This window comes from Hylobates moloch, unplaced genomic scaffold (genome assembly GCF_009828535.3).
Source record: "Hylobates moloch isolate HMO894 unplaced genomic scaffold, HMol_V3 SCAFFOLD_15, whole genome shotgun sequence".
NCBI classification, from domain to species: Eukaryota; Metazoa; Chordata; class Mammalia; order Primates; family Hylobatidae; genus Hylobates; species Hylobates moloch.
The window spans coordinates 9,276,224-9,297,557 of record NW_026652290.1 but is presented as its reverse complement, the minus strand read 5'-3'; the positions used below and the strand labels follow the sequence as shown (position 1 = coordinate 9,297,557).

The following is a 21,334-nucleotide window of genomic DNA, read 5'->3' as shown; positions in this document are numbered from 1 at the left end:
ACCTGTTCATATCAACCAAGCTGGAAATCCTCATAATTCATGATATATTGGGTAGAGGACTCAAAAAGATGTTGCCTCAGTAGTAGGGCATAAAATAGCCCAAGACTTAGTACTGCTCAAGACTACCTAACATAAACACAAGATCCTAAGTGTCAAACTGTTTCCAAGTAACTTTAACTATCCCAGAACAAAGCTCAAGAATATTTATAGAAATACAAAACTATCTAGCACCCATCAAGGTAAAATTCATACTGTCTGACATTCAATCAAAACTTAAATAGGTGTGCAAAGAAGCAGGAAATTATGACTCATTATGAAGAAATTATTAATTAAAACTGACCCAGAAGTGACATAAATGTTAGAATTAGCAGATGAGGACATTAAGACAATTGTTATAATTGGGTTCCATGTGTTCAAAAAGCTAAGTGGAGATATAGAAGATATTTTAAAAGTTCCAAATCAAACTTTTAGAGAGGAAAACTACAGTTTCTGGCATGGAAAATACACTAGATGGAATTATTGGCAGATTAGACATTACAAAAGAAAAGATTAGTGAGCATGAAGACATAGGAGTAGAAACTATCCAACATGAAACACAGAAAGAAAATAATCATTTTTTTAAATGAATAGAACATAATTGAGTTCTGGGGCAACTTCAAGCCATCTAATATATGTGTAATTAAAGTCTCGAAAGGAGAGGAACAAGGGACAGAAAAAATACTTCAAAAAAATGGCCAAAATTTTTCTAATTTTGATAAATACTCCAAACCCACAAATTTAAGAAATCAATGAATGCCATGCACAAGAAACATGAAGAAAGCTACATTAAGGTACATCATATAAAAACTATTGTTAAAGATGAAATCTTGAGGCTAGGCATGGTGACTCACACCTATAATCTTAGCACTTTGGGAGTCTGAGGCAGGAGGATCACTTGAGCCCAGGAGTTTGAGATATATGTAGAGGAAATACCTAAGACAATTATATTATAAACAAAGCAGGGGAAAGTGATATAAAGGGAGGTAAGATTTCTACACTTCATTTGAACTGGTAAAATGTTGACACCAGTTGACTCATAAGTTTCTATGTACAATGTGATAATTAGAGCCACCACTAAAAAACCTATACAAAGAAATACACTCAGAAACACCATAGATAAATCAAAATAGAGTATTTTAAAAATATTCAAATAGCCCATTGGAAGGTATGTAAAAGAAAATAAAGAAACTAAAAACAGAGGGAACAAGCAGAAAACAACAAATAAATTGGCAGGCTAACATATCAATAGTTATATTAAATGTGAGTGGCCTAAAAACGTCAATTAAAAGAAAGGGCTTGGCAGAGTTAATTTTTTATATGACCCAACTATATCCTGTCTAAAAGAAACTAACTTCAAACACATTAAATGTAGGCTGAAAGTAAAAGAATGGAAAGGGATATATCATAAAAACATTAACCAAAAAAAAGCAGGAGTGGATTTAATATATCAGATGAAACAGATTTCAGATCAAAGAATACCAGGTACAGAGAGGGACATTAGACAATGATGAAAAGGTCAATCCACCAAGAAGATACAGAAATCCTAAATGTGTATGCATCAAACAACAGAAGCTATAAAATATGTGGAGCAAAAATTGATTGATCTAAAAGAAGAAATAGATAAATCCACAATTATAGTTAGATTCAGTGTCCCTCTCTCAACAATTGTAGAACATCAATAAGGATATAGAAAAACATCAGCCAACAGGATCTAATTGACATTTATATAATACTCCACCCAACAACAAGCAGAATACACATTCTTCTCAAGCACCTATGGAACATTTGCCAAACTAGACCATATCATGGGCCATGAAGGAAAGAAACTTAAACAGATTTTAAAAATTGAAATCATACATGGTATGTTCTGTGACACAATGAAATCAAGGTAAAAATCTATAACAGAAACACAACAGAAAAATTCCCCCAAACACTTGGAAACTAAACAACACACTTCTAAATAATCCATTGGTCAAAAAGCAAAATGTCAAGGGAAATTTTAAAAGACAATACATTGAACTGAAGGTAAATGAAAATGCAAATATCGAAATTTGTGGGATGCATGTAAAGCACTGCTGAGAAGGAAATTTATGGCACTAAAATGCTTACATTAGAAAAGAGAAAAGTCAAATAAGTAATATAAACTCCTACCTCAAGAAACTAGAAAAGGAAAAGCAAAATGAACTCAAAACAAGCAAAAACAAGGATATAATGAAGAGCAAAAATAAGTGAAATTGAAAACAGAAAATAGAGAAGATCAATGAAAAGAAGTTGATTCTTTGAAAAGATCAATAAAATTAAGAAACCTCTGGCAAGAATGACAAGGAAAATAGAAAAAGAAAATACAGATTACCAATATCAAGAATGAAACAGGGGAGTGTCATTATAGGCCCTTATTATTCCAAAGGATAATAAGAGAATACTACAGATACCTTTACATACGTAAATCTAACAACTTGGATGAAATGGACCAATTCCTTGAAAAGCACAAACTATCACAATCGCCCAATATGAAACAGATAGTTTGAATGGCCCTGTAACCATTAAAGAAACTGAATTCATAATTTTTAAATTTTGAAAAAGAAATCTTCAGACCCAGATGGTTTTACTGAAGAATTCTATTAAACATTTAAAGAAAAATAACATCAATTCTACATAATCTCTTCCAGAAAATATAAAAGAAGGAAATACTTCCCAACTCATTTTATGAGGCTATTTTTTATCCCCAAAATAGACTAAGACAGTACAAAAAAAGAAAACTGAAGACCGATATCCCTCATGAACATAGATGACATAAAACTTAACAAAATATTAAAAAATAGAATTCAGCAATTAAAAAGAATTATATACCATAACCAAGTAGAACTTATTTCAGGGATGCAAAATTGGTTCAATATTTGGAAATCAATCAAAGTAGTATACCATATTAAAAGGCTAAAGAAGAAAACCACATGATTATGTCAATTGAAGTAGAATAAGCATTTGACAAAGTTCAACATCCACTCATGATAAAACCTACAGCTAATGCCATATTTAATGGTGAAAGACTGAATGCTTTCTCCCTAAGATTGAGACAAGACAAAGATGTCTGCTCTTAGTACTCCTCAGCATAGTACTAGAAGTCCTAGGCAGCACAATAAGGTAAGAAAAGGAAATAAAAGGCATGCAGCTTGGACACGAAGAAATGAAATTGTCCCAGTTTGTCGATGATGTGATGGTCTATTTAGAAAATCCCAAGAATTTTGTACTACTCTTTGAGAAGTATGTCAAAGAATATGTATACATATTTAAAACCACCACGGTTCCCTTCTGGTGATATACTAACACCTTAAGTCAAGTGATAAGAGCCTGGATTTCTGAGAGGGAGCTCAATCCTCAGGTACTTCCCACTGGTAGTTTTGCCCTTACGAAATTGCCTCTATAGTAACCACCAACCTTCTTATTACAAATATACAAGATATTTGTTGGTCATTTTCAGACACTCAATTCAGACAAATCGTTCTATTTGCTAATATGTTAATAACATTAAGCAGATATTATAGAGTGCTTACTGCATACATGGCATCATGCTAAGTGTTTTTTCTATGACTTTCCCTTTTATCCTAATATATGTTCACTTATTGATGTATGTATTCAATGTAGTTTTTAAAATCTATTGTTATCTTTTAGCTTATAACTTTAAAAAGTATTTTAGATTTTATTTTCCTTTTTAATTATTTATGTAAGGAGCTGTTAAGTCAGTCAAATTGCTAGGAAGAAACAGATTGATGGCACACTCAAACCAAATAATTTTCAAAGAAATATAGGAGGGAATATTTACGTAGGTGTGGGCAGAGTTTAGATGGTGCAATAGCCATACCACCTCTAGGACTGAAGAGGAGGGAACTGTCTGAAGAGGGCTGCCTGACAGGATCTTTGGCCTTTGTTAAGGAAAAAGTTATTCATGACATTGTTAAATTATGGTAAGAAAGACTTTATTGAGGACCAACACAATAGGTATGTTGTTATGGTCCTAAATAAAGTGACCATAGCATTGGTCCCTTGGAAACCCATTGATAGGTATAAGAACCATGACAATGGGATGTTGCAATGGGAAAGAGAGATTGGGCTCAATTCTGAATATGGCACAAGCAAGTGGGAATATACAGCCAAGGAGCATGTAGGGATCAGTGGATAGATAATTACTAAGAGGAAACATGAGGGGTAAGGGGAATTCTGGCTAAACTGACTTACAGGATTCTTGCTGAAAACAGGCCAGGGTGATCAGACATCACCTGGGGGATGGTGCAGGATGAGGAACCCAATCAGATACTGAGAATGATCAGACATTAAGAGTAGGGGATTCTTGCCAAACTGACTTAGCAGGGTTCCTTTGCTAAAATGAAATTTTACAAGGAAGTGCACAGATGGGTCTAAGAAAAGGTTTAGAAGCCTGACTAAAATTTGGTCAAGCAAAGAATCATGTTGCCTTCAGAAGAAGGATGCAGCCATCCCATGGCAATCTGGTGAGGAGGAAATCAGAAGATGAAATACCCTGACCTCACCTTCCTCCCACATGCAGATCTCCTGCTGGTGCCTCCCATTGACCAAAGCCAGCTAGAAGTAAGAGTGTGAATGACCTCATTGAATCAGTCCCTATGGATCACCTTCCTAGGGCACAAAATAGGGTAGAGAAAGTAGAGAGTGATCTGGAAGGGCAAATGGAAGATATGCAGTATAAGAGTTTCTTAGGAAATGAGCCCATGTCCCAAACAAGAGTAAAAGGATTTTTTTTTCCTCCTCAAGTGGCTATGTTATATCCCTCTGGCACTCCTCGCTACATTTGGACCTAGTTGAATCCCTTAATCTTTTAATCACTCCACTAGAAAAGGCAGACAGCTTTACACTAGAAACCAATGACTTGTCAGAAGCTCAACTAAGCTAGGAAAGAGCTGAGCTGTCATAGTAGCTGATTAACGACATCAAGCCACAAATAAAAGGGTAAGCCTTTGATTATTTACAGTAATAGTATAAGCAAGAATCTAAACTGGAGAAAGTGCCTACTCGCCCTATTCCATTTCCTCCATGGAACTGTGCACTGGTTGAAGATAAGTGCAGACATGGGGATAGTTTCACTGTTGAAGGAGTCCCAAACAAAAGGCTCTAGCAATTTTATGCACCCTGGGGTTGAGGGGAGGGCAAGGAGGGAAGGCTAGGAGTGGAAAAGTACTGAGTACTGACTGAGAGTAGGGAAAAGTGTCTTTAAGGCTTCCTTCTCCCTTCCCCAACAAGGAGGTCTTGACAGAGGGCCTGAGGAGGACTTGGCCCAAGGCCTCAGATGAAGAGAGCTAGAAATGAAAGTACCAGAGCTAGGAATACAAATATTCCAAGAACATGACCAGCTAAGGGTTCTGAATCCTTGACTGCAACTCCCTACAGAGACTGCAGTGCATTAGCTGTGCACCAAGTCTGGTGTGGCAAAGGCAGCTTTTTCCCCATGAGGCCTGGCAGGTAAATTATTTGTAATTGCCTATGGTCAGGCTTGAAAAAATCACACATAGGTTTTTAACCAGGAATCAGACTCCTCACTGGCTTCTCAGGAAAAATTGAAAGCCAAAATTTCTTTCCAACCGAACAATAAGTTCAACCCTAGTTAAAAGCTCAAGAAAATTGCTGAAACAATGCTATTAACCTTATGTATCGAACAATCCAATCTTTGCTTATGGAAAAACATGACCTTAAATCCATTGTCACTGACCTATATAAATATTTGACATTTTCTATCTGCAGAAGCAGCTTAAAATATAAATGGAGAAAGATAGCATGTGGGAAATCTTACTCAGAATGAATACCTGAATATATCCTCTCATATTTAATTTTTGAGTATAATCAAATAATTCTGAATGTTTTATAAGGAGTCATGACAAGGGATTCATAATTAATATTAAAATTCCTTTTATATCCATTGTGCCCTTAGTATAAATAATTCCAACCAGAATGATACATTTCCCCTCAAAACAGGGTTTCAGAAGAATGCCCTTACTGTGAAGATCTTCCCAATTCTTTTACTTTTTCATAATAAAAAACTTATTTAAATCATATATTATCTACAATGAGATATTAGGACTCAGAGGATTCTAATTTAGCTATAATACGTATTTTCTCATTCTTAATAGCTGGCATTCAAATGGAATCACTTCAAGGTGACAAATAATAGAGATATAATATATTAAACAGCATAAAGGTAAACCCCAAGAAAGATAATATAATAAACTATAAGTTAGTGCTGCAATAAAGGGAGAGTAAGAGTAATAAAAGGAAATACACTAATTTTGTCATTTCCATAGTGGTGAATTAATAGATACTGCTAAAGATTGACTTAAGGGAATTACACAGAGTTATAAAGATATTCACTAAAGTAGAAATACAGGCCTTCCTAATCATGATAAGACAAACATACAGAAAAAATGAAAATAAAATATACAGTAAAGTGATTTTCTAAAAGCTATAAAAATAAAGAGTATACCATAAAATAATATAACTAAAAACAAACATATCTGTCATATCAGATGCTTTTTAGAACTTACAGACAGACTTGATCACAAAGCAAATCTGTTGTTTTCAAGAGACACAGCTACAACAAAATGATTCAGAAAAGTTGAAAATAAAAGGGTAGGCAAATGTATACTAGGCAAAGGCAAACCAAACAAAGAGAATTACGATCAATTGCAGACAAGGTTGAATTTGGAGCAAAATGCATTAAATGAAACTAAGAATGGCACTTTAATGCTAGGGCAAAAACAGAGTAGATTACAGAGTGATCAAGAAGGCACACTGAGAAATACCCTTTGACCCAGCAATCCCATTACTAGGTATATACCCAAATGAATATAAATCATTCTATTATAAAGATACATGCACACATGTGTTTATTGCAGCACTATTCACGATAGCAAAAACTTGGAACCAACCCAAGTGCCCATCATCGATAGGCTGGATTAAAAAAAAATGTGGTACATACACACCATGGAATACTATGCAGCCATAAAAAGGAATGAGATCATGTCCTTTGCAGGGACATGGAGGAAGCTGGAAGCCATCATACTCAGCAAACTAACACAGGAACAGAAAACCAAAGACCGCATGTTCTCCCTCATAAGTGGGAGCTGAACAATGAGAACACATGGACACAGGGAGGGGAACAACACACACTGGGGCCTGTTGAGGAAGCGGGAGGAGGGAGAGCATCAGGACCAATAGCTAATGCATGTGGGGCTTAATACCTAGGTGATGGGTTGATAGGTACAGCAAACCACCATGGCACACATTTACCTATGTAACAAACCTGCACGTTCTGCACATGTATCCCAGAACCTAAAATAAAATAAAAAAAATTTTAAGGTGCATTGAAGATATTTAGCATAGAAGGCTTGTTGGAAGGGGACCCTATTAAAAATATATCAGTTTTGAATACCTATATACCAGCCTGGTGAGGTGGCTCATGCCTATAATTCCAGCACTTTGGGAGACCAAGGAAGGAGGATCACATAAGACCAGGAGTTCAAGACCAGCCTGGGGCAACATAGTGAGACGTCATCTCTACAAAAAAGTTTTTTAAAAGACGTGGTGGTGCATACCTGTAGTCTCAGCTACTCAGGATAAGGCAGGAGGATCACCTGAGCCCCAGAGGTTGAAGTTACAGTAAGTCATGATTGTGCCACTGCACTCCAGCCTAGGCAACAGAGCAAGGCCTTGTCTTAAAAAAAAAAAAAAAAAGTTGTGACTCTCTTATCCAAAATACTTGAGACCAGAAGTGTTTCAGACTTTGGATATTTTTGAATTTTGGAATATTTGCATGTACATAATGACTTAGGGATGGGACCCAAGTCCAAACATGAAATTCACTGGTTTCATATATACCTTATATACAACATCTGAAGGTAATTTTATACTTTTTTTTTTTTTTTTTGAGACAGAGTCTTGCTCTGTCGCCCAGGCTAGAGTGCAGTGGCATGTTCTCAGCTCACTGCAACCTCCACCTCCCAGGTTCAAGCGATTCTCCTGCCTCAGTCTCCCTAATTGCTGGGATTACAGGTGCCCGCCACCGCACCCAGCTAATTTTTGTATTTTCTAGTAGAGACGGGGTTTCACCATCTTGGCCAGGCTGGTCTCAAACTCCTGACCTCATGACCCACCCGCCTCGGCCTCCCAAAGTGCTGGGATTACAGGCGTAAGCCACCGCGCCCAGCCTATACAATATTTTTAAAATAATTTTGTGCACGAAACAAAGTTTTGATTGCAACCCATCACATGAGGTCAGATGTGCAATTTTCCACTTATGGCCTCATGTTGACCCTCAAAAAGTTTTGGATTTTGGAACATTTCAGATTCAGACTTTTAGATTAGGGATGTTCAACCTGTATTGGCAATATAATCCAGTGTCACATTAAAAGAATTATATGCCAAAAATTGAAATATGGTTTAATATTAGGAAATCTATTAATATAATTTACTATGTTAACATATCTAAGGAGAAGAAACATTTTATGATCATGTTCATCTCTGTAACTTCTGAAAAAGCATTTGATAAAATTCAACATCCAATTTTGTTTTGTAAAAACTCTAATAAAAGAGAAACAGCTATTCTTTAGCATAATACATTTCTTTTTCAATTCAAGAGTTAGTATCGTTCTTAATGAAAAAACACTAAAGACATTCCCATGCAAGATAAGGAAGTTTAGTATCATCACCATTATTTAAAAGTATTCTGGGCCATGAAGCACCAGGATAGTAATGATGACACTGCAGATGTTTCACTATTTGATGCAGAAGAGGAGACAACTAATAGACCAAAAAAATCCAAAAATCAGATATTCAGTGATATCGTTTTTCCACTTACTCTTTCAAGCCAGTGCAATCATCGTCTATCTTCTCTGTGAGTTATTCAGCAGCAGCTTTATTGCCTGTATGATGACAATTATCTTGTTGTTGTCATGTGACTTTTGGGCAGCAAAGAATATCACAGGTAGACTAATGGTTGGCCTATATTGGTGGAGTCACACTGATGAAGATGGAAAGAACCATTGGGTGTTTGAATCTAGAAAGTCATCCTCTCAAGATAATAAAACTGTGTCAGAAGCTGAATCAAGAATCTTTTGATTGGGACTTATAGTCTGTGCAGTGCTTTGGGTGATATTTGCCTTTAGTGCCCTGTTCTCCTTCAGAGTAAACTGGTTAGCAGTGGTTATCATGGGTATGGTGCTAGCAGATGCCAACCTATATGGGTACATCAGGTGTAAGGTGAGCAGCAGAAATAATTTAACCAACATGGCTGCCTCATATCTTGTAAAGCAGTTTTTAAGACAAAACACTGGAGATGATCGGAGAAGCTTCCCAAATAGAGAAAACTTATGTGCTTTGTTACATTGGGGAACAACTGAATAGATTCTTGACTCTGAACCTTTTGGAGCTTATTCCATGTCGCAATGAGGAGGATTGGCTTTGTTTTTCCACTTAAAAACTATTTATAAAAAGGAAAAGTAGTTTTCATATTGTTTTTATTTCCTTTCCAGCAGTTGGGAATGGAAAGTATGTTGGCAGTAGAAACATTGTCAAGATTTGATCTGTAGTATATGTACATGTTCCATAGGTATGCACATGGTCATGTAATATCAATACATCCCAAATTAATGAAAGAGTTTATTTACATATATAATGGAGACCTTTGCATTTTGATCCATAGAACATAGGAGGATGTTCTTCGTCTATCTCAAAGCTCTATGTGTTTACATATTATTTCTGTAGATTATTTTCAGAAGTAAGTTTTGCTTTCATGGTAAGAGTTAGTGCTTTGACTTATGTATAAATGAGAAATAATTGTTAGATTTTAATATGTACTTCATGGAGAAATTTCTTAGACAAATGCAAGCAAGTGAAAACCAAATTAGGGCTAGTGGTATTAACTAGTTTCTAAAATGTTATTTTTATTTGCAAGAAGTCATTTACTTATAGCCCAGGTAATATGAATGGAATCATCATAGTTTATGTTTAAGGGATACCCAGAGATTCCTGCTGTTCTATTTATTTTACAGAAAAGATGGCCAGATTTTTCTTTAGAACTTCCTGAAAGCTCTTCAGTGGACCTTGAGCTAATAAAATCTATATTTTACCACTAAAACAATAAAAATAAAAATAAAAGTATTCTAGATATTTTCATTGATGTAGTGATACAAGAAAAAGAAATTAGGATATGAAATGAGAAAAGAGGAGATTAAATTGTTATTTGTGGATTATTTGATTATGTATCCAGAAAGCCCAAGAGAATCAACTAGGAAATTATTTGAAACAATAAAATAATCCACAGCAAAATCAACACAGATATTTGTACTCTTTATATGTCTAAGAGCAACAAGTTAAAAGTTATAATGGAAGAAAATTTTTCATCACAATAACCAAAATGATCAAATACTTATGAATGAAATTAACAAATATGCAAGATTTATATGACTGAAATACTATTGATATATTTACATTAATAATGTTATACATCATAAATACATATAGTTTTCCTTTTGCCAATTAAAAAATTGTTTAATACTATTGAGAAACACAAAAAGAGATTTGAACAAATAAAAAGCCATTAGTTCTTGGGAAGACTTAGATGTCAATTATCCCTAATGTACAAATGTAATGCAATTCCCAAAAATTATAAAATTTCCAACAGTAGAACTAGACATTCTGCTAGTAAAGTTCAAATTTTAAAAGAAAGAATATCCAGGGACTATTCCTATCAGATATTAAACAGATATTCAAAACGATGTGATACTGGAGATTGAAAAGACAGATTGTAATGGAATACAATTTAAAGTTCATTTAAAAAAAATACATGTGGGAACTTATTATGTAATAAAGATAGCATTTAAAATGAGTTGGGGAAAAGGCTATTAATAAATGTTTGGATCAGCTGGATAGCCATATGGGAAAAATAAAGCTAGATCCATACTCACAGCATATACCAGCATAGATTCCTGATGGAGCAAAGTATAAAAATAAACTATACAAGCACTAGAACAGATTGTATTAGTCTGAGCACAATCAGGAAACAAACCACACAGTGATTTAAACAAGGAAAGTTTGTGTAAAAAGTTTTAATACAGGCTGGGCATATTGGTTCATGCCTGTAATCCTAGCACTTTGGGAGGCCAAGGTGGGAGGATTGCTTGAGGCCAGGTGTTCACAACCAGCCTGAGCAACATAGTGAGACCTCATTTCTACAAAAAATTTAAAAATAAAAAATTAGCCAGACATGGTGGCCTGCAACTGTAATCCTAGCTACTCAAGTGGCTGAGGCGAGAGGATCCCTTGAGCCCAATGCCGTAAGCTATGATTGTATCACTACTGTATTCTAGCCTGGGTGACAAAGCAAGATCCTATCTCAAAGAAAAAGAACTGAAATATAGCTTAACATATTAAACTATGATAATAGATTACCTATAAGATATAAGGGAATTTATATGGTACCCTAAGGCTGAGGGAGAGATCCTAAGGAAAGTCAAACTTGAAACAGGGGCTCCCTTTCCGAGGCTGGGGTTCACACCAAATTGCAGAATGTGTATTTGTAACCCACTGGATGTCAGAGTTCACTAGTTTGTCAAGGCTAAAGTTGGTCTACAGTTCCTGGGAAAGCAGGAAGCTACTCTCCAGTGATAGGTGAGCTACAGTGGTGGCTGGGCATACAGGCATGCAGAGAGAGTGCAGGCAGGATGCCCAGAATGTGTATTCTCCATGTTGGAAGAGCAGTAGCATTGAGATGGCCACAGGAGACAAACTTCTCATGGGGAGGGACAAGTAAGCAAAGGGAATTAGGCATTAGTACAGGCAGGAGGCCTGAATCATATGGTGTCCATGTTGAAAGGGCTGCAGAAAGGTGATTACTAGGCCAGGCAGGGCTATGAAGTCACTGAAAGACTATGAATTCTGAATGCATGGATGGGTCACCATTAGATGTCCCTATACCCCACAGCTGACCCACGGTATGCTGCATGTAACAACAGGAGAGCCTCTTCACGTCCCTCCAGTGCCCTTTACTAAGAAAACTTAACATTGTGCTCACTGTAAAAGAGAAATGCTTAAAGGAATTTATCACAGAGCATGTATTGAAGGATGAATTTGGAGTTGAGAGGCAATAAATTAATAATTAATACACAGACCACGGGGAGAAAATAATAGGAATGGCTTTTCTAAGCATAATATAAACCAAAAAAATCTAAAAATAAAAGATTAATAATATATAAAAACAGAAAATGTATGCTTGGAAAATAACACACATGCAAATTCTAAAGATAAATAACTATGCGGGGGGGTGGAGCCAAGATGGCCGAATAGGAACAGCTCCTGTCTACAGCTCCCAGCGTGAGCGACGCAGAAGACAGGTGATTTCTGCATTTCCATCTGAGGTACCAGGTTCATCTCACTAGGGAGTGCCAGACAGTGGGTGCAGGACAGTGGGTGCAGCGCACCATGCACGAGCCAAAGCAGGGTGAGGCATTGCCTCACTCGGGAAGTGCAAGGGGTGAGGGAGTTCCCTTTCCTAGTCAAAGAAAGGGGTGACAGATGGCACCTGGAAAATCGGTTCACTCCCACCCTAATACTGTGCTTTTCCAACAGGCTTAAAAAACGGCACACCAGGAGATTATATCCCACACCTGGCTCAGAGGGGCCTACGCCCACAGAGTCTCACTGATTGCTAGCACAGCAGTCTGAGATCAAATTGCAAGGCGGCAGCGAGGCTGGGGCAGGGGCGCCTGCCATTGCCCAGGCTTGCTTAGGTAAACAAAGCAGCCAGGAAGCTTGAACTGGGTGGAGCCCACCGCAGCTCAAGGAGGCCTGCCTGCATCTGTAGGCTTCACCTCTGGGGGCAGGGCACAGACAAACAAAAAGACAGCAGTAACCTCTGCAGACTTAAATGTCCCTGTCTGACAGCTTTGAAGAGAGTAGTGGTTCTCCCAGCACGCAGCTGGAGATCTGAGAACGGGCAGACTGCCTCCTCAAGTGGGTCCCTGACCCCCGAGCAGCGTAACTGGGAGGCACCCCCCAGTAGGGGCAGACTGACACCTCACTCGGCCAGGTACTCCTCTGAGACAAAACTTCCAGAGGAACAATCAGGCAGCAGCATTTGCGGGTCACCAAAATCCGCTGTTCTGCAGCCACCGCTGCTGACACCCAGGCAAACAGGTCTGGAGTGGACCTCTAGCAAACACCAACGGACCTGCAGCTGAGGGTCCTGTCTGTTAGAAGGAAAACTAACAAACAGAAAGGACATCCACACCAAAAACCCATCTGTACGTCACCATCATCAAAGACCAAAAGTAGATAAAACCACAAAGATGGGGAAAAAACAGAGCAGAAAAATTGGAAACTCTAAAAAGCAGAGCACCTCTCCTCCTCCAAAGGAACGCAGCTCCTCACCAGCAACAGAACAAAGCTGGATGGAGAATGACTTTGACAAGTTGAGAGAAGAAGGCTTCAGACGATCAAACTACTCAGAGCTACAGGAGGAAATTCAAACAAATGGCAAAGAAGTTAGAAACTTTGAAAAAAAATTAGACGAATGGGTAACTAGAATAACCAATGCACAGAAGTCCTTAAAGGAGCTGATGGAGCTGAAAGCCAAGACTCGAGAACTACGTGAAGAATGCAGAAGCCTCAGGAGCCGATGAGATCAACTGGAAGAAAGGGTATCAGTGATCGAAGACGAAATGAATGAAATGAAGCGAGAAGGGAAGTTTAGAGAAAAAAAGAATAAAAAGAAACGAACAAATCCTCTAAGAAATATGGGACTATGTGAAAAGACCAAATCTACATCTGATTGGTGTACCTGAAAGTGACGGGGAGAATGGAACCAAGTTGGAAAACACTCTGCAGGATATTATCCAGGAGAACTTCCCCAATCCAGCAAGGCAGGCCAACATTCAGATTCAGGAAATACAGAGAACGCCACAAAGATACTCCTCGAGAAGAGCAACTCCAAGACACATAATTGTCAGATTCACCAAAGTTGAAATGAAGGAAAAAATGTTAAGGGCAGCCAGAGAGAAAGGTCGGGTTACCCACAAAGGGAAGCCCATCAGACTAACAGCAGATCTCTCAGCAGAAACTCTACAAGCCAGAAGAGAGTGGGGGCCAACATTCAACATTCTTAAAGAAAAGAATTTTCAACCCAGAATTTCATATCCAGCCGAACTAAGCTTCATAAGTGAAGGAGAAATAAAATACTTTACAGACAAGCAAATGCTGAGAGATTTTGTCACCACCAGGCCTGCCCTAAAAGAGCTCCTGAAGGAAGCACTAAACATGGAAAGGAACAACCGGTACCAGCCACTGCTAAAACATGCCACAATGTAAAGACCATCAAGGCTAGGAAGAAACTGCATCAACTAACGAGCAAAATAACCAACTAACATCATAATGACAGGACCAAATTCACACATAACAATATTAACTTTAAATGTAAATGGACTAAATGCTCCAATTAAAAGACACAGACTGGCAAATTGGATAAAGAGTCAAGACCCATCAGTGTGCTGTATTCAGGAGACCCATCTCACATGCAGAGACACACATAGGCTCAAAATAAAGGGATGGAGGAAGATCTACCAAGCAAATAGAAAACAAAAAAAGGCAGGGGTTGCAATCCTAGTGTCTGATAAAACAGACTTTAAACCAACAAAGATCAAAAGAGACAAAGAAGGCCATTACATAATGGGAAAGGGATCAATTCAACAAGAAGAGCTAACTATCCTAAATATATATGCACCCAATACAGGAGCACCCAGATTCATAAAGCAAGTCCTCAGTGACCTACAAAGAGACTTAGACTCCCACACAATAATAATGGGAGACTTTAACACCCCACTGTCAACATTAGACAGATCAACGAGACAGAAAGTTAACAAGGATACCCAGGAATTGAACTCAGCTCTGCACCAAGCGGACCTAATAGACATCTACAGAACTCTCCACCCCAAATCAACAGAGTATACATTCTTTTCAGCACCACACCACACCTATTCCAAAATTGACCACATAGTTGGAAGTAAAGCACTCCTCAGCAAATGTAAAAGAACAGAAATTATAACAAACTGTCTCTCAGACCACAGTGCAATCAAACTAGAACTCAGGATTAAGAAACTCACTCAAAACCGCTCAACTACATGGAAACTGAACAACCTGCTCCTGAATGACTACTGGGTACATAACGAAATGAAGGCAGAAATAAAGATGTTCTTTGAAACCAAGGAGAACAAAGACACAACATACCAGAATCTCTGGGACACATTCAAAGCAGTGTGTAGAGGGAAATTTATAGCACTAAATGCCCACAAGAGAAAGCAGGAAAGATCCAATAGTGACACCCTAACATCACAATTAAAAGAACTAGAAAAGCAAGAGCAAACACATTCAAAAGCTAGCAGAAGGCAAGAAATAACTAAAATCTGAGCAGAACTGAAGGAAATAGAGACACAAAAAACCCTTCAAAAAATTAATGAATCCAGGAGCTGGTTTTTTGAAAAGATCAACAAAATTGATAGACCGCTAGCAAGACTAATAAAGAAGAAAGAGAGAAGAATCAAATAGATGCAATAAAAAATGAAAAAGGGGATATCACCACCGATCCCACAGAAATACAATCTACCATCAGAGAATACTACAAACACCTCTATGCAAATAAACTAGAAAATCTAGAAGAAATGGATAAATTCCTCAACAAATACACCCTCCCAAGACTAAACCAGGAAGAAGTTGAATCTCTGAATAGACCAATAACAGGCTCTGAAATTGTGGCAATAATCAATAGCTTACCAACCAAAAAGTCCAGGATCTGATGGATTCGCAGCCGAATTCTACCAGAGGTACAAGGAGGAACTGGTACCATTCCTTCTGAAACTATTCCAATCAATAGAAAAAGAGGGAATCATCCCTAACACATTTTATGAGGCCAGCAACATCCTGATACCAAAGCCGGGCAGAGACATAACCAAAAAAGAGAATTTCAGACCAATATCTTTGATGAACATTGATGCAAAAATCCTCAATAAAACACTGGCAAACCAAATCCAGCAGCACATCAAAAAGCTTATCCACCATGATCAAGTGGGCTTCATCTCTGGGATGCAAGGCTGGTTCAACATATGCAAATCAATCAATGTAATCCAGCATATAAACAGAACCAAAGACAAAAACCACATGATTATCTCAATAGATGCAGAAAAGGTCTGTGACAAAATTCAACAACCCTTCATGCTAAAAACTCTCAATAAATTAGGTATTGATGGGACGTATCTTGAAATAATAAGAGCTATCTATGACAAACCCACAGCCAATATCATACTGAATGGGCAAAAACTGGAAGCATTCCCTTTGAAAACTGGCACAAGACAGGGATGCCCTCTCTCACCACTCCTACTCAACATAGTGCTGGAAGTTCTGGCCAGGGCAATCAGGCAGGAGAAGGAAATAAAGGGTATTCAATTAGGAAAAGAGGAAGTCAAATTGTCCCTGTTTGCAGATGACATGACTGTATATCTAGAACACCCCATTGTCTCAGCCCAAAATCTCCTTAAGCTGATTAGCAACTTCAGCAAAGTCTCAGGATACAAAATCAATGTACAAAAATCACAAGCATTCTTGTACACCAATCACAGACAGAGAGCCAAATCACGAGTGAACTCCCATTCACAATTGCTTCAAAGAGAATAAAATATCTAGGAATCCAACTTACAAGGGATGTGACGGAGCTCTTCAAGGAGAACTACAAACCACTGCTCAATGAAATAAAAGAGGATACAAACAAATGGAAGAACATTCCATGCTCATGGGTTGGAAGAATCAATATCGTGAAAATGGCCATACTGCCCAAGGTAATTTATAGATTCAATGCCATCCCCATCAAGCTACCAATGACTTTCTTCACAGAATTGGAAAAAACTACTTTAAAGTTCAGACGGAACCAAAAAAGAGCCCGCATCGCCAAGTCAGTCCTAAGCCAAAAGAACAAAGCTGGAGGCATCACGCTACCTGACTTCAAACTATACTACAAGGCTACAGTAACCAAAACAGCATGGTACTGGTACCACAACAGAGACATAGATCAATGGAACAGAACAGAGCCCTCAGAAATAATGCCGCATATCTACAACTATCTGATCTTTGACAAACCTGACAAAAACAAGCAATGGGGAAAGGATTCCCTATTTAATAAATGGTGCTGGGAAAACTGGCTAGCCATATGTAGAAAGCTGAAACTGGATCCCTTCCTTACACCTTATACAAAAATTAATTCAAGATGGATTAAAGACTTACGTGTTAGACCTAAAACCATAAAAACCCTAGAAGAAAGCCTAGGCAATACCATTCAGGACATAGGCATGGGCGAGGACTTCATGTCTAAAACACCAAAAGCAATGGCAACAAAAGCCAAAATTGACAAATGGGATCTAATTAAACTAAACTGGATTTCCCTTTGTGTGAGTGAATGAGTTAAAACACTTTCTTTCATGTTTCTGGTAACTCTAAGTAATCAAAACCTTTATGGCTGCAAATTTTCCTTGTGCTGGTGTAGGGAAGATTTTGGTGCAGTGGCTAGAACACAATAGGAATTCAGTAGATGTTGGTCAAATAAGCAAATTTTCAGGAAGGGAAGGAACTTCTGAGGAATTATTTATAATAAATTTAGACTGCCAATTAATCTGAAACCTGGTCCCTAAAGACTTGTGTCTTTGATTCATTTTTCTCTGCAGCAAGTGAAAGGGAACTTTGCTAGGTTGCAGACCTGCATCTCAGAGCTCCGCATGTTACAGAGAGAAGGCTGTTTCAGATCACCAGGTGCTTCTCTGCGGCTGGCAGTAGAGGATGGGCTCCAGCAATTCAAACAATACAGCAGACATGTGACCACAAGGGCAGCTCTGACCTATACGTCCCTGGAGGTAAGTGATGCTGGCCTTTAGGACTCCAAGCTGTGTTCTGATTTCAGTCTATATAGGTCATTGTTTACCATCCTTACATTGTTCATCATCCTTACATTGTTCTATCTTTCATTCACTCTAGATGTAATATTCAAAGCCAGATTTTCAGCTCCCTACAGGCATAGGACATGTTTCTCTTCATCCTATAACCTGTACAGTTCTTAATGTAGAGATAGTTATATAGAAGAGCTATAAAAATATAGACTGAAGTGAATTATGAGGAAAAACTGAAATCAAAATAAAATCTGAATATGCCATCTGCCTCTGGATTTTTGGAAGTTGTAAAGAAAATGTTAAACTGCCTACATTGGTACATTGGTAGCTGTATTTATATTTACCTTGGTACTCTTAGGAATTTACAATTGTTTTTAATCAAATCTTGGCATCAAATTGAGTAACTTTTCTTGGGATTAGCAAGTGTGCAAATACAAGAGTGCCAGACTGAGCCAATCTTAAAAATATAAATAAGGGCATGGCTGGATACTCCATTGGGTACATGAGTAAGTGTGAGTTAAGACAGTTTCGGTCTCTTGTAACCTCAGGGATCAAACAGACAAGACAAAAAATAATCGTGTGGGATTGCTGGTTTCCAATTCTTCATGTAAGGAGCTTGGAAGTTGCCACTCCATCCTAACAACTAGTAAAAAGCTTAACAAGCTAAAAAATCAACAATATTTTTTAGATCCCTGAGAAGTGAGGTCACAGGGCAAACTGTTGCATCCAAAATGGGAGAGACAACCAGGCAAATACAGAGAATCACAACATACTGGAACAGAAACCTCCACAGGAGCCAGTGCTAGAGTAGGAAACTGTCATTGACATTGCTACAGGCTAGGTGTAGACATGTCAAAAATTCTAGGAGAGGATGAGCATTGTGGCTCACACCTGTAATCCCAGCACTTTGAGAGGCCAAGGCAGGAAGATCACCTTGAGGCCAGGAGTTCAAGAGCAGCCTGGACAGCATAGCAAGACTTCATCTCCACGAAAAATAAAGATTAGCAAGGCTTAGTGGTGTGCACCCATAGTCCTAGCTACTTGAGAGGCTGGGGCAGGAAGATAGCTTGAGCCCAGGAGTTCAAAGTTGCACTGAGCTATGATCCTACCAATCCACGCTTTTGTGAGTTTTACCTCCAGGAGCTCAACCAAGTCCTCATAGTAAACATCAGGGGAAAATTCCCTCATGCCTCTGACAGGGAGAGGGAAAAATGAACCATTTTGAAATATATCAGAGCACTCTGTTCTTAACAGGTATAATGAAACTACCCTAACAGGTAGTTACTCAGGAGAAACTAGTTAAAGAGAACCTAACCCCTAACCTTCTGGGATTTTGTCAGAGTCTAAATGACCTGGAAGAAGGGAAATACCAAACTCCAGCCAGCTGTATCCTTCAATGTAGCAAAAAGGAAATACTCAACTTCAGCCCACTCTAGCCATCCTGTTCCACCTAAGTGGGGAGAGAAAAAACTGAGGAACACTTGTAAAGTTCACAGTCCAGAGGCATAGGTTCACTAAAAGACTGAGACCTAATCATACTTCCCCTCCCTCTATCCCTTACCACACATTACTAAAGGCCTACTTATAGCAGCTCCCTTAGCCTGGAACATAATGTACAACTATAAAAAGCGTACTAAAAGACAAAAAAACACAGTTTGAAGAGACAGCAAGCATCAGAACTAGACATGGCAGAGACACTGAAATTCTCAGACCACAGAATTTAAAGCAACTATGATTAATATGCTAAGGACTCTAATGGATAAAGTAGACAGAATGAAAGAACATATGGGCAATGTAAGCAGAAAGATGGAAATCCTAAGAAAGACTAAAAAAAGGTGCTAGAGATCAAAAACATTGTAATAGATGTGAAGAATGTCTTTGATGGGCTTATTCGTATACTTATGGCTGAAGAAAGAATCTTTGAGCTTGAGGATGTATCAATAGAAATGTTCAAATCTGAAAAAGCAAAGAGAAAAATAAAAACTGGAAAAAAAAAACCCAGAGCAGAATATTCAAGAACTGTGGGACAACTACAAAAGGTATGACTTACATGTAACGGGAATACCAGAAGGAAAAGAAAGAAAGAAAGAAACAGAAGAAACATTTGAACAATAATGACTGAGAATTTCTTAAAGTCAGACACCAAACCACAGATCCAGGAAGCTCAGAGAACACCATTAAACCATATGCTCCTGAACAACCAATGGGTCAATGGAGAAATTAAAAATGAAGTTTAAAATCTTGAGTCAAATGAAAATGGATACACAATATACCAAAACCTATAAGATACAGCAAAAGAGGGAAGTTTATAGCAATTAATGCCTACATCAAAAAAGAAGAAAGATATTAAATAAACAACCTAACATTGCACCTCAAGGAACTAGAAGAACAAAAATAGACTAAACCCAAAATTAGTAGAAGGAAAAAAAAATAGTAATGATCAGAATAAAAATAAAAGAAATAGAGACTTAAAATAGTACAACACTTTGGGAAGCTAAGGCAGGAGGATTGCTTGAGGCCAGGAGTTTGAGACCGGCCTAGGCAACATAGTGAGATCCCATCTCTTCAAATTTTTTTTTAAATTACCCAGGTGTGGTGCACACACCTGTAGTCCTAGCTACTTGGAAGGCCGAGGTGAAAAGATTCCTTGAGCCCAGGAGTTTGAGGCTGCAGTGAGCTACGATCACACCACTGCATTGCAGCCTGGGTGACAGAGCAAGACCTTGTCTCTTAAAAACAAACAAAAACATAAAAGTTCAATTAAAAAAGAACTGGTGGCCGGACGTGGTGGCTCACGCCTGTAATCCCAGCACTTTGGGAGGCCCAGGCGGGTGGATCACGAGGTCAGGTGATCGAGACCATCCTGGACACGGTGAAACTCCATCTCTACTAAAAAATACAAAAAATTAGCCGGGCGTGGTGGCGGGCACCTGTAGTCCCAGCTACTCGGGAGGCTGAGGCAGGAGAATGGCGTGAACCCGGGAGGTGGAGCTTGCAGTGAGCCGAGATCGCGCCACTGCACTCCAGCCTGGGTGACAGAGTGAGACTCTGTCTCAAAAAAAAAAAGAACTGGTTTTTTTGTTGTTTTTTTTTCCGTCTGTTTTTTGTTTGTTTGTTTGTTTGTTTTGAGATGGAGTTTCGCTCTTGTTGCCCAGGCTGGAGTGCAATGGCGCAATCTCGGCTCACCGCAACCTCCACCTTCCATGTTCAAGCAATTCTCCTGCCTCAGCTTCCCGAATAGCTGGGATTACGGGCATGCGCCACCACTCCTGACTAATTTCATATTTTTAGTAGAGATG

General features: G+C 38.3%; 1 protein-coding gene and 1 pseudogene across 7 annotated transcripts in view; both read left to right on the top strand.

Moving 5' to 3' along the window:
• The window catches only part of M1AP (meiosis 1 associated protein), a 90,188-nt gene that overhangs the window by 10,727 nt on the left and 58,127 nt on the right, over positions 1-21,334 (top strand). For all 7 annotated transcript variants that reach the window (XM_058428350.1, XM_058428346.1, XM_058428348.1 and 4 more), the window contains one exon: positions 17,817-18,002. In XM_058428350.1, coding sequence (XP_058284333.1) covers positions 17,817-18,002 — 186 coding nt within the window. The remainder of the gene's footprint in view (positions 1-17,816; positions 18,003-21,334) is intronic.
• LOC116483266 (Golgi apparatus membrane protein TVP23 homolog B-like) lies at positions 8,793-9,462 on the top strand (annotated as a pseudogene).